Source organism: Geospiza fortis, unplaced genomic scaffold (genome assembly GCF_000277835.1).
Source record: "Geospiza fortis unplaced genomic scaffold, GeoFor_1.0 scaffold112, whole genome shotgun sequence".
In the NCBI taxonomy this organism is placed as follows: Eukaryota; Metazoa; Chordata; class Aves; order Passeriformes; family Thraupidae; genus Geospiza; species Geospiza fortis.
The window spans coordinates 9,089,951-9,102,746 of NW_005054298.1; the positions used below are offsets into that span (position 1 = coordinate 9,089,951).

At 42.9% G+C, this 12,796-nt stretch overlaps 1 protein-coding gene across 1 annotated transcript in view; it reads right to left on the minus strand.

Annotated features, from left to right (window-relative positions):
- Positions 1-12,796, minus strand: part of PDIA5 (protein disulfide isomerase family A member 5) — an 85,882-nt gene that overhangs the window by 30,448 nt on the left and 42,638 nt on the right. The window contains exon 11 of the mRNA XM_014307563.2: positions 1,193-1,263. Within this exon, the coding sequence (XP_014163038.1) occupies positions 1,193-1,263 (71 nt within the window). The remainder of the gene's footprint in view (positions 1-1,192; positions 1,264-12,796) is intronic.

Consider the following 12,796-nt stretch of genomic DNA (forward strand, 5'->3'; position numbering starts at 1 on the left):
TTTGCTGCCTCTAGGACAAGAGGACATAGTCTAAGGCTGTGCCAGGGGAAGCCTGGGTGGGACATGAGTAAGAATTTTTTCACATAAAAGGTGATTAGACACTGGAATGGGCTGCCCAGGGAGATGGTGGAGACACCATCCCTGGAGGTGTTTAAGGAAAGACTGGATGTGGCACTTGGTGCCATGGTCTAGTTGACATGGTGGTGCTTGGTAATGGATTGGACTTGATTTTAATGGTCTTTTCGAACTCGATTAATTCTGTGATTTTGGGCACGGAGATAGAAAAAGACACAAAGAACTGATGCAAAACCAGAAAGGGACATACTACGGACTAAATGTTACCAGAGTCTTACATGTTCCCCTCCCATTTCTGATGGATTCTCTTTATATAATTCACTCTGTAATTCCTAAGAGCCATTCCCAGAAATTGCATTTCTTCCCACATATCCCTGTTTCTCCCAGAAGAAACAAGCACTGCTAAAGGTAAGTTTATTTTAAGGCAAATTCATCTTTCCCTAACTTGTGGTATCTTTTCATGGACCACCTTTAGAGACACAGAAGAATAGGCCTTTGTAAAGCGTGATTCATTGAATCTTTGTTTTTCTCATCTCCTCCCTCTCCAACAGCAATAAAGTAACTTTAGATGTCTCCACAGAAGATGCTTAAAGTATGGGGGAGACCAATTCTGCTTCTCCTCCTGCATGGCATACACAGCACGAGACTGAATCAATAACACTAATACTTGTATTATTGGATCTCTCTTCTCCAGCTATGCTGATGGAGCACTTATGATGAAGCTAATGGAGTGGTGCAACCATTAAAAACAGGGATCAACCCCTTTTGTTTTTTTCCAAATCTAATTCATAAATAAAAACCTATGTTTTTTCACATTCAATGTCTTTTAGTAAGAGGAAAAAAATCCATTTTTGGATTTGATCATATTATGTATAAGGCCTACAGTAGAATACGTAAACATTTTTCGATTTTGTTTTCGTTCAAGACAGAATGTTCTTTCTCAGACTTTGGCAGGGCTCATGCATCAGCGATGAGACTGTACTTTGGAAGCACATTTTGAAGGGTCCTGTGGGAGGATGAGAACAGCTGAATTTGTTGTAGGGAGAAAAGTCACTTTTATTACTCTAGTTATTTATTACTGATTATTTGAAGGATATAATAAAGGATATTAGCTTACATCACTGGTTACATGGAGAAACTCTGCAGCCTTCTCATATTCTGGCTTCATTTTCTTACAGTGCCCACACCCTGCCAAAAAAAAAATACAGTTAAGTTGTATACACCATGGCACTATGGTTATTCATTGACCCATTCAGCCATTATCAAAATCCAAAACCACGTAGTAAAGATTTACTAGAATTTTGTATGCATTTTACTTAATATATTTGTAAAGCCTTAGTATGACATAGGATTTTTTCCAAAATGACCACAACAGTTTAAACAAAGAATTTAATCTATTAAAAATAATAATAATACTACTACACCCTACTTTCACACCCACATAAAAAGTACTGTAAACATTTGTCAAGCCCGTTGCTTCTAGCATGCTCTTGGGCAGAGCACAACCTCACCCATTTCAGTTTCCAAATCTTTATCTGCTTTAAAAAGAAACAACACAGCTCTTCACGTGACTTTCTGACTTTCAGTGGAGGCTTACACTAGCACAGCTTAATAGAGTAATATAATTTGAATTCAACTGCACTGATAATAAGCCCTGCTTTACAGTGGTGCAGCATGTCCTTCTAGGAAGGATTTGCACTGATTTAATCACATCAGTGTAATTACACCACCACATATGTTCCCAACATAAGCAGGATCTGTAAAACTGAGATAATGGTGCTTTCTCGCTTGTGCGAAGTTCTCCAGAGATCTGCCATTACTTCACTGCTAAGTGCTGACATTACAATAAAGTAGAATGAATGTATGAGTGAGAAAAGCAGACTTAGAAGAAAGTACTTGGGTGTAAATTAAACTGCTTTCAGCTGGTGCAGTTGCTTGCCGGCAGGCTGAACTTCCAGGCGCAGGTGAGGGTCCTGCTACACTTTGGCACCTCCAGTGCGCTGCTGGGCCTCAGTGACAGCCCCTGCCCTGTCCCCAAGGGACTGGCACAATGGCAGCCCCCCTGGGACAGTGCACAGGGACAGAAGGGCTGGGGTGAACACCCAGCAGGTGAGGCTCAGGTCTGACTGCAGGTGCAGGCAGCTGGGACAAGGCATTGCCATGGCCCTGGAGCACTGCAATCCCTGTGCAGTGCCTTGCTGCACCTCTCCCTCCCCTCTGCAGCAGCTGCCAGCTCGCTTTCCTGAGCTGTTATTGTTGGAAGGGGCACTTGAAAGCCCAGACTCTGCTGAGCTTTTGGAAGTTATATCAGAAGATACGGCTGGAAATGCGTTTCAATGCATGCCAGCAAAAGCTGACTCTGAGGTGTTCGGGTAACAGGGCTGGGGCTATTTTTACACCATTGTCCAAAAGAAAATAAACCAAAGACTCTGAACCTCAGTGCTGCTTTGTTTCCCTCTGATGGGATGATGGCTGAAGCCAGCAGACACAAATCTGGGCCTGAACTCAACCAGACAAGCATGTTTTATACAGCCTAAGTCAAACAGTGTTTGTAGCCAAGAAGCAGTAAGACATCCAGGTGTAACTTCACCAGAACAAACAGAGCTTCAGCCACCACAGCACATCGTGGAACACTTTCAGGGCATGTTTATGGAACATTTGAACAACAAATGCAAATCCCACCTAAGAATTACAGCAAATACCAAAGCAGTTGATCTCAGACCAGCTCCTGTTCAAACACCAGCTACAGTCCATACCACTTAGTCATCTGCACAGAGACCACAGCACTAAAGAGCCCCATGCCATTCTTTTAAGCAAAAAACAGTCTTGTGGTAGGAGCAGCAGAACAAGGGGAGCTCAGCTGGTGGAGAGAGCTTTGCTTTAATTTTACACCATGGTGTGAGGATGCTGGGAACCTGATGCGACAGCTTCACAGGAGAATTCAGGAAGAAGCTGGGACAGGCTGAGAAGAGTTACTGTCTCAGCACTGCTTATCTTGGTTAAAAGCACAAAAGAGGCTGGAAAATGATTTATTTGCCACCCACAGAAAACTTGCAGGCATATGGCTTTGTGTAAGGGGCTGACAGATCCCTCTGACACCTGCCCAATTTGATTTATTTCTCCTCTTAGGAGCAGGGAACTTAATTCATTTTGTGCTCTTCCTCACTTTTAACCAAAGGGCATCTCAACTCCCAGTTCAGATACCTGGGAACCTCTCTGAATTATGTAGCTTAAATTTGTACAAACAATGATTTTCTGCAGGGCTAACTTCACCTTGATGGGATTTACACAGTGTGTCCCTTAGCCACAGCAAGGTTCATACTGTGCTCTAGCTACAGTATCTAGATAATCTACACGATATTCCAATTTATTACAATCATTTATTAGATCTGGTCAACCAAAGGCACTAAAGAACCAGAGTTTTCACAAAGCCATGCAGAGGGGGAAAAAAAATCCCAAACAAGTAACACAGGCACATTTTGCCCAGGAAATGAAAAAATACCCAAAGCATCTGAAGATCATGTAAGTAATATTTTGGATCAAGATATCCAGACCATGAAATGTCACTGTTCCAGGTTCTTCCATGAACATCACACAGACACAGCACTACTGACTGCCACAAAGCTAACTCACTCAGGCTTAAAATAAAGGGAAGCGACATCAGATCTTTAAAAGGCACTTAAATGCAAACTGAAGTCTTCAAATCTTTATTGTGAATGCGTGTTCTACCCCTGACAGAGGACAGCACGATGTATCAGCCTGGAAAAAAGTCACAACATTAAACTGAACCTGAGAGAGGGACAACAAATTTTAAGAGCTTCTCCCACAAGAAACAATGCTTTTCTGCCTGTCTTCATGAGAATTTTGCTATTGTGAGCTACAGCCTGCTTTCACCTACCATTGCAGAAAAGGGGAGATATGAATTACAAATCAGACCTACAAACTGCAAACCAATTAATCTCTCCTATGATTATTTATCCTATCTTTGAATAATCCTGTGAAGATTGCCATTAATTTTTTGAGGCCAATGAAAACTTATTTAAATGAATTCCAAGGTCACTGCCTCTTCTTTGATTGCTACATTAGGTTGTGCAGCAGCAGCTTCATTCCTCTGTGCTAAGCTCCTCTAGTTTTAGATGCTTTCTGTTCATAACATAGTGGGGAAAATAACAACAGCCCTACAGGCCCAGATGCTCTTGTGTGCTGCTGGGACAATGGAAGGAGCCCAGAGGTCTGCAGTGGGCATCTGTGACAGATGTGCTTCTAGAAGATGCACTGTCCTGTAAAGCGCTTACTGACATTAAAACTCAAAGTCTAAGCAAGGGAAGTTGGATCCCAGGTGGGAAGAAAGGCTGCACTCAAGACAAGGATGGCTGCGCCTGCTCCAGCACTGCCACCCTCTGAGCCTCTGTGGGGCATGGCTGGTGGGAACACCCAAGGGTCTTGGAGGTGTCCATCCAAGAGGACTCCCACAGCCTCAGTCTTTTCTTGCAGAGGACAAGCAGCTGCTCTGGGGGTGCAAGACAGAGTTATTCTCCATCCAGCAGCAGAAACCAGTCCAGGTTCAGTGCCTGCTTCTGCTGGCCAGTTCAGGACAACTTCTCTGACCTCTAACACTTCATCTTGCTTCTCTTGCACAAAAGGAGCCCCAGGCTGCTAGGGCCAAGGCTCAGACAGAAAGAGCAAACAGATAAGCAAAAAGGAAGTGAAAAGAAGTCAAAACTTACAACAATCAGTGCTAGGACATCTGGTACGCACCCTTGCTAACCATTTTTAAAACAGATGTCTAAATGAAGTAAGAATTCTGCTTTCCCAGTTTATTTATAATCAATCTTCTCATTTGCACTGTGCAGATGGGCATATAATCAGTCCCCTCCTTTGGTGCAGTCACTGTCACACAGCTTAGCTCAGCTGCACCCCCAAACAATGGTGATCAAAGGTCCCCATGTCACCTCAATGCAGACAAGTCACCTCCCTCCAGGGTCCCACTGCAGGGCAGAGGACAACACTTGCTCAGCACTTTGTTCTCTGCAGAGTGTGACCATATGCAAATGTAGAGGCAAAGGCCAAGTGTGGACAGAGCAATGCTGAAGTGAAAGGGTGAGCAGCACATGGACAAAGAAAAGCCTAAAAAACACAGCAAGCAACTGTTTTTCCAAGGAAATATCTGTATTTGTTTATACAGCCTGTTTGGCACCATGGCAAAGACTCGCAACACAGTTGCTCCAAACCTTTTCAGAAATGAACTAATACAAGTACTTCTACTGCTAAAACCAAGTTTTACAGGCAGAAAACCAGTCAAGCAGCTCCAGATAAGCTCCTGCATATGCTGTCTTAGTGATGCCTCAAGAATATAAATCTCTGTTTCTCTCTGTCATTCACTGTTTGCTTCTTTCAGGTTATTATGACTATATAAATAAATGCCATGCTTTTGGCCATGTCCTCTCATCCCAAGACAACATTGTCTGAGGATCTGAAGTGTGCGTGACAAGCAAGAGATAAAAGACAACATCCAGGCAGTTGTGAAGAAGCTATTTCTGACATCAAGAACCCTAGAGGTAAACTAAATTGCAAATAAAGATTTTAAAGAATCATTACATTTCCGTCATCAACAGACTGCACGAATACTGTTATCATGTACCAGCTATTTATTGTATAATGCCAGCTCTATATCCATCTATAGCTGCACACCAAAAATACCTCCATTAGCCTGACGAGAAAATGAATTTGAAGCACATGTCCTGCTTTCAGCAAGTGGGCCACTGGCAGTTCAGAATACACTCATAGAAGATTTACAGGCAACTTCAAGGAAAGGGAAAAAAAAGTCAAAAAATTCAGATGCACCTTCATTCTCTAAACATTTAACACCTGGGGATAACACCATTGGTTTCTCTGTTCTTAATCCCAGAGGAGCAGTGACCTCTGAAAACAGCAGAATAGCCAGTTCTTACAAGTTAACGCTGTTAACTTTGAACTCTCACCCCTACATATGAAAGTGGGAGTACCTACATGGAGCAGGGAAGACACAGTCCTTGCAGCCACAGCAAGGACACACAAATCCCAGCCCTCTTATCACCCTTGCAAGAACACAAATGTGTTCTCTTCTGCCATGGAAGGCTTTAACATGCATCATGCAAAAGAGGATCTCTCAGGTCTGACATGAGGCAGTTTACAGTTCCTTCACCGGTGTAGGAGAGCATAAACTACAACAGCTGCAGACTCCCTTGCATAATTTAGCCATCTGCATTGCAGACATCTGATGGAAAATCATCCACAAATTTGGCAGGGAGGCAGGATGACAAAAGCAGCTGTTTCTCCCCATAATCACAGGTAGGAATTTGCAATCGTGTTGGTTGCACGTTCACTTAATAGTCACAACGGTCAGAGCAGTCAAGCCATGCCACAATCTACATGCATTACAAAAAAACCCACAAACAAACAAGCAAAAAACCAAACCAAACCAAAAACAAAAAACAAACAAACAAACCAACCCCAAAAAAACACAAAAAAAGAAAAAAAAAACCAAACAAAAACAAAACAAAAAAACCAACCAAACAAAAAAAAAACCTAAAAAAAGAGAGGAATCATCTTAGGGAGGATCAGGAGCTCAAAGAATTTTGTACAACCTTTTCCCTCTGGGTACTTACTCCCAGCAAACCATTCATCTTCTCACCAGCAGCACTGCACACCCAGGTAAAATTCCAGATACTTAAAGACAAGGACGTTTCAAGACTTGATGAGGCGCATCTTCAACATCTCTAACATGATACTGAATTCAAATTTCCAACAGCTAGAAATGTGTGCACACATACACAAACCCATCCACCCCACCCCCAATACTGTATTTTTAAAGGCAGGTTTGATTCCACCAGGCATTACACCGCTTAGAGATCAGTGACAAGCAAACAGCTTTACGGCTTTACAAAAGACAAAGCCTATGAAAGGTCAGTCTGGAAAAGACTCTGAGGAACTGGAAATGCAGCATTAGAAGGAAAATACTTAAGCAGTTTGGATTACTGCAGTCAGGGCTGCTGCGGCTGCAGCCGAAGGCGGCGTGGGCTGCACAGCTCATCCCAGAGCGCTGCAGCGGCTCGGCCCCGCCACCATCACCATCGCATGGCACTGCCATGAACTCAGAGTGCAGGCAATCTGTGCGTGCAATGAGCTGTGCAAATCCAATCCCAGCATGGCCACGCAGAACAAAGTCTCTGCCTGCTTCCAGAAGCCCTTCAGTGTGAAGCTGGGGCACAAAATTATTACAAATTGGTCACCCTTTCTGTCCGTATGACTTGCTGAGGTGGTAGTGACCTAAACCCAGACACCATCTTGGCTTTTCTATGGTGGCATAATTTCTTCCCTCCCAGCATCACTGAAACTGCTCAGGAGAAGAATCATAGCAGTTTAAGACAGTTGTAGTATGAGTTAAAATTATTTACTTATTTTTAAAAAAGATAGATGCATTACATAAATCAGATCAAACTGGGAAGGGAGCTTAACTAAACATATCCTCCAGGAACATCCGTGTCTGCATCCGTGCCACATTCACAGCTCTGGCAGAAGGGCCACCTTTAGTCAGCCCTTGGGAAGGGAGGGCTCAGCACAGGGGGCAAACATGGAGTGAGTGCTGCAGGCTGCCTGCGTGGGACTTAAAAGACAGCAGCTCTGGTGAACTGCACAACGCACACTTCTGCCTTTATTTCTGGTCACACTGGAGTGCATCTTCTTCTGACTCAGGCTCAGGGGAAAGGGTGAATATTCTCCAAGGCTAACATCAGCCCAATCCTGCTGCCTCCCAGGGATTCCTGGGAGTCAGGCAGGAAGAAAGATTTCTGCTCCATCATGCCCTCAGTGTGCACTCTCTGCTTCTGAGCTCACAGGGGGCCGTGGCTGAGCTGGACTCCTGAAAGCAGCCTTTGAAAAAATATACCCCATCTGCACACCACAGGCTCCAGCACACATCCAGGAACAACCTCAAAGTTAATCATCATCTTTATGTAAAATAAACTAAAACAAAAAATCACATGGTTCCTTATTTTCATTCCAAAGGTGGTTTCAGCTTCTGGCTATTGGAGATTACACTGCATGTATACACTAAAACTGCATATATATTCCCTCTCACTCAAGACTGTGGTGCAACTGGTAGAAATCAGTGTTGGGAGATGATGGTGCCTCCTACCATCCCTCTTGGGAGGGAAAAGAAGTGAAGGCAGGTGGATCAGCTGGCATTGGGAGATATGAATTACACTTCCTACACCAGCTCTGAGGAATGTGGCCTTGAGTAGGTGTTGAAAATTAATCTTCCCCTATTGAAAAGTGAGACAACAGCATGGTTGCCTTAAGGTGAAATTGTTGTGAGCTTATGAAAAATACCACCAGAAGGTTTCCTTCTCAATTAAACCAGAATTATTTAACATCCTAAAAAGATTCACCCCCTTCTCCATTGCCAGGTGAACAACAAAATTTAACCTTGAGGAGGGAAGAGCAGTTGCACTGGTTTCCCTCACACTCTTACTCCAGTTTGGAAGACTTAATGGTTTGGATTTAGCAATGAAAATGCCAGAGAACACAGGTGAGATGAAAGAGCTTTGAATGTTCACCTCACAAAAACAGCATAACCCATGAATTATTTCCTAGGATGCAATTTGTGTAAGACATCAGCAAAATGGATGCTGTACAAAGAGATCTTCCTAAAAAAGGTAAACCCCAATGAACTCCATCTCATGGGACAGGGGCATTAAAAGGAATGGTGGCACTGAATATTACTGTGAAGATAGATGGAAAAGTCAAGTATCAAGAAGAGATACTATACAGAATGCACAATTTTTGTCCAAAGTCACAGCAGAAGTGGCTACCAGCTGAGATCTATTCACCTATATAGGAGAAATGTGCTGGCATGGTTGCCAAGCACAAGCAGTCAGAAGCCCAGAAGACACAGCTCCACCATCAGCACAATGCCTCAGTGTCCAAGCAATTAATTCATTAATTAGTAACTCAGAAAAATGGCATCACTTGCCTACTCACTATCTGAAAGGGTACAAGGAGCAGACAGACAGGCAGGCAGGAACAGACAGGCAGACTCTAGGTGACTCTGTTCACTATTTGCCCTTTATGTAGGTTCTCTACCTTTCACAGAATAAAAGTTGAAGCTATAAAGTATTTAGAAAGATAAACTTGACAATGAAAGCTCCACTGGTAATGACTCAAGTAGCCGAGATACTATAAGGCATTTTCCAAATGAGAGCCCTGCACAGTATATTGAGCTTATCCAAGCAAGGAAATTAATTTCTTTCAGAAAAAAATAAACCTGGAGTCTAATTCTTAAAGCCAATTCCTACTGTTACCCCATCATTAGAGACCTAGAAAAAGAAGTTATGTTTCACTCCTATCAGAGCTCACCACAAGAGCATTAAGGGCTTATATGTACACTGGGGTCAAGCTTGCCAGGAGGACAGCCATCCAATTCACACACTCAAATGTGGATTTTTAACAGCTAAAATTACCTAGGTCCTCTAAAAGACCCCTCTGAACACCTAAATAACCTACAACAAATACCCAGAAAATGAGGCCAGTCTCTCTTCAGCTGTCACCCCTCAGCTGCTCCTTGGTGCTCTGGCAGCTACTCCTGTGTCACAGGCTGAGTCAGTCGGTAAGGACTCGTTAGGAGAGAGGGAAGGCAATAGTAATGTGAGAAATGAGGCAGCAAATCCCCAAAGAAACTAATGTTCCCTTCACACCACCTGCCACACATTCACATGAAGCTTTTTTTTCTGATTGGTATAGCCTTTGAAAATGTCTTCTTTAATAGAGAAAGTAATTGCTCCCAATCGGAGGTGAGCATACAGCAATGCATTTCAAACAAACCTCTCAAATATCACAACCCCCAAATATCCACATTTTGTTTCCTTTCCTTCTTCCTTTAGTTCTAGCCTGCATTCTGCTCAACACCCACGACTGCTACCAAGTAAGTTATTCAATGTACACACCGTGTCCCCAGAACAGCACCATGCCACAGAGCAAGTTGAGATCCAGCCCAAATGCAGAGCAGCCCAAAACACCCCACATTTGCCATTCTCCCTGTTGTGATGCTGAACCAGAGCAAGTCAAGGCTCCTCCCTTTTAGTCCTGGCATGAGCTGCAAACAGGTTGCGAGTGATCAGCTCCAGCCACGATAATCTTGTCTGAGCTCTGTGCTCACCCAGTGGCAGATGGGGTTTCCTAAACTGGGGGGCCAAAAAACTGATGTCTGCCACAATCCAGAGAACACCAAAGGCAAAATCCTACTTCCCTCATGTTAATCGAGACTGTGCAGAGCTCATACACCTTCCATATCTCAATTCCTGCAATACTGGAGCAGCTTGCAGTCTGGCCATGGCTTGCTAGATAAAACTCCTACGCAAGGTGAAATGTTATCTCCACTTCACAGGTTGGAAACCGACAAATATTTAGTGACTTGGGTTGTGACTGTACAAATCAAAGCCAAGCAAAGCAAAGAACTAAACTTTTACATCTCCAGGCCAAGGCTATTGCTTTTATCACTGGATCATCCTTTTTTATGACCATACCCTGCTCAAAGAGCACAAACTGCTTCAAAGAGACAATAATCCCATATGAACTGTGAGCTCCAGTATCAGAAGACTGAAAAAAAGAGACAATGGTATCAGTTATTACTGTCTTCACCCCTTCCATTAGGTATCCTATCAAGTTTTACTGCACAAGATCATTACCAGGATCCTTATACTCTTCACATTCCCATTTATATTAAGTACCACTAAAAACTCATATTGATTTTGATTTTTAGATCCTTGAGAAACATGAGTGGTATTGTCATTAAAGGAAAAATCCATGTCAGGTTCTTAATTTTCCTGGTTTGCTGCCTTTCCAAGAACTTCTATTTTAATGTTTGATTAAATCTCCCTGAAAATAATTTCTGTGATTAGTTTAATGAGACAGGTCACTTCACTGGCAGGTCACTTACGCTGAACTGTTTACACTCCCTAAGATTTTTGGTGATTTTCAAATGTAGTATCAAGCAACATCTTATTGTAGACCTCCATGCTTTTAAATAATGAAGAACCCAGTCTAAGTGTCCCAGACCTCCTCTCTCTGAAATCAACAGTCAGGACTTGCTCATCTCAGTGGAAGCAGATTCTGAAGCCAAGAATGCACCAATTTCTAACCGGTTTACGTGAAGAATGTATCTGCTCCAGAAGCCTGCCAGGAATGTTCAGCTGAGAAGCACATGCATACAGTGCACAGAAAGTTGGCACAATTTATGCTTGTACAGGGAAGCATTTTATTATACATCCCATTAAAAATACACTGAGGCAACATTAGAATTAGGAGCCTATGGGACATAGAGAGTCAGGAAACACTACTCTGAAAGTGAAGCACATCTTTTCAACAATCTGTCCAGACTCCTAAACAGCAACATTCATCATCCAAGTGCCCTTACACAACAATTCAGTTTTCAGTGATGTGGGCAGTGCAACAGCCCACCCTGACATCTGCATTGCCCCACCAAAATCCCACCAGAGGCAGGCACTGCCTGTGACCCACAGAACAGTCCAGAAAGTTTGACTTCTTCAAAGCTTTCTCTAATGACTCTGAAACAAGAATATGTTCACAGGGTCTGGTGGCCCACAGCAGGCACCCTGACACACAAATGTCTCCTTGTGTAGCTCCTGCATCATGGGGATATGGCATCTGATCAGATTCCAGATGTACAACCTGCCTTACACACTACACACTTCCAGTAATCCAGACCTGCAGGGGTGCACCAAACCCAGCTTCCCAGCACCCACTGTCTGCCTTTATCCCAGAGGCTCTACATCTGAAGGCAGATGCCAAAGTAGCCACTGAAAACAACCAACATTTTATTTTGAAAATCACAAATGTCATATATGACAGGAACAAATGAAAATTAAAGGATGTTTCCATCCACATGCAGTGCTGCTGGATACTTGGATAACCCACAGGCCTTTAACCTCTACTGGAAGAACTGTGTTGGTTGACATTTAAAAAAAATCTCTGATTGAATCATGAATTAGCATGGAAAAACTTTATTTATTTATAAATAATATAATTTCTTTATTTATCACAGGCTGCCAATGTTAGGCTGCTGCTGACCTATGCTAGAAAGGGCATTTTTTTCAGGCTGCAGAGTAGATTATTCTTCAGCCTTTTCAACTCGTGGCCTTTCTCTTGATGCTGCCAACAGACATCCCAATTAGAGCTCACAGCAACATAGCTTGCTTTCACAAGGAACCTGTGGGGGTCTGAAAGGGAGACTTATTTATTTAAAGTTGTAAAAGATGGTTTGAAAAAATAGATTTGATTTTGTGCACACATTTTCCCTTTGCTTCATATTTAAGCGAGCAATGGATTACTTCATCCCAGTCTCACCACATGCAGGAGTAAGAAACAAAAACAAGGCCACTGAAACTAGTGATGGTGAGCTGGCACAGAGAGAGCCAAGTTCACTACTTGGTTAGAAGCTGAGGCCTTCTTCTGGTACTGGGCTAATTGGTTGGGATTCTTAATAATGAGTTCACAAAGTCGCTTAAAACCTTGGGTTTAAATGCACTGAGAGGGAGGAGAGAAAGAGTGAAGGGTGAGAAAAGCTGTTTTTCAAAGCCAAATTGATAAAACCACTCCCTGTGCAATTAAAAACCTGAACAGCTGAATAGCTGACTTTGGAAAGCAGCAACTGCATAATTTATCG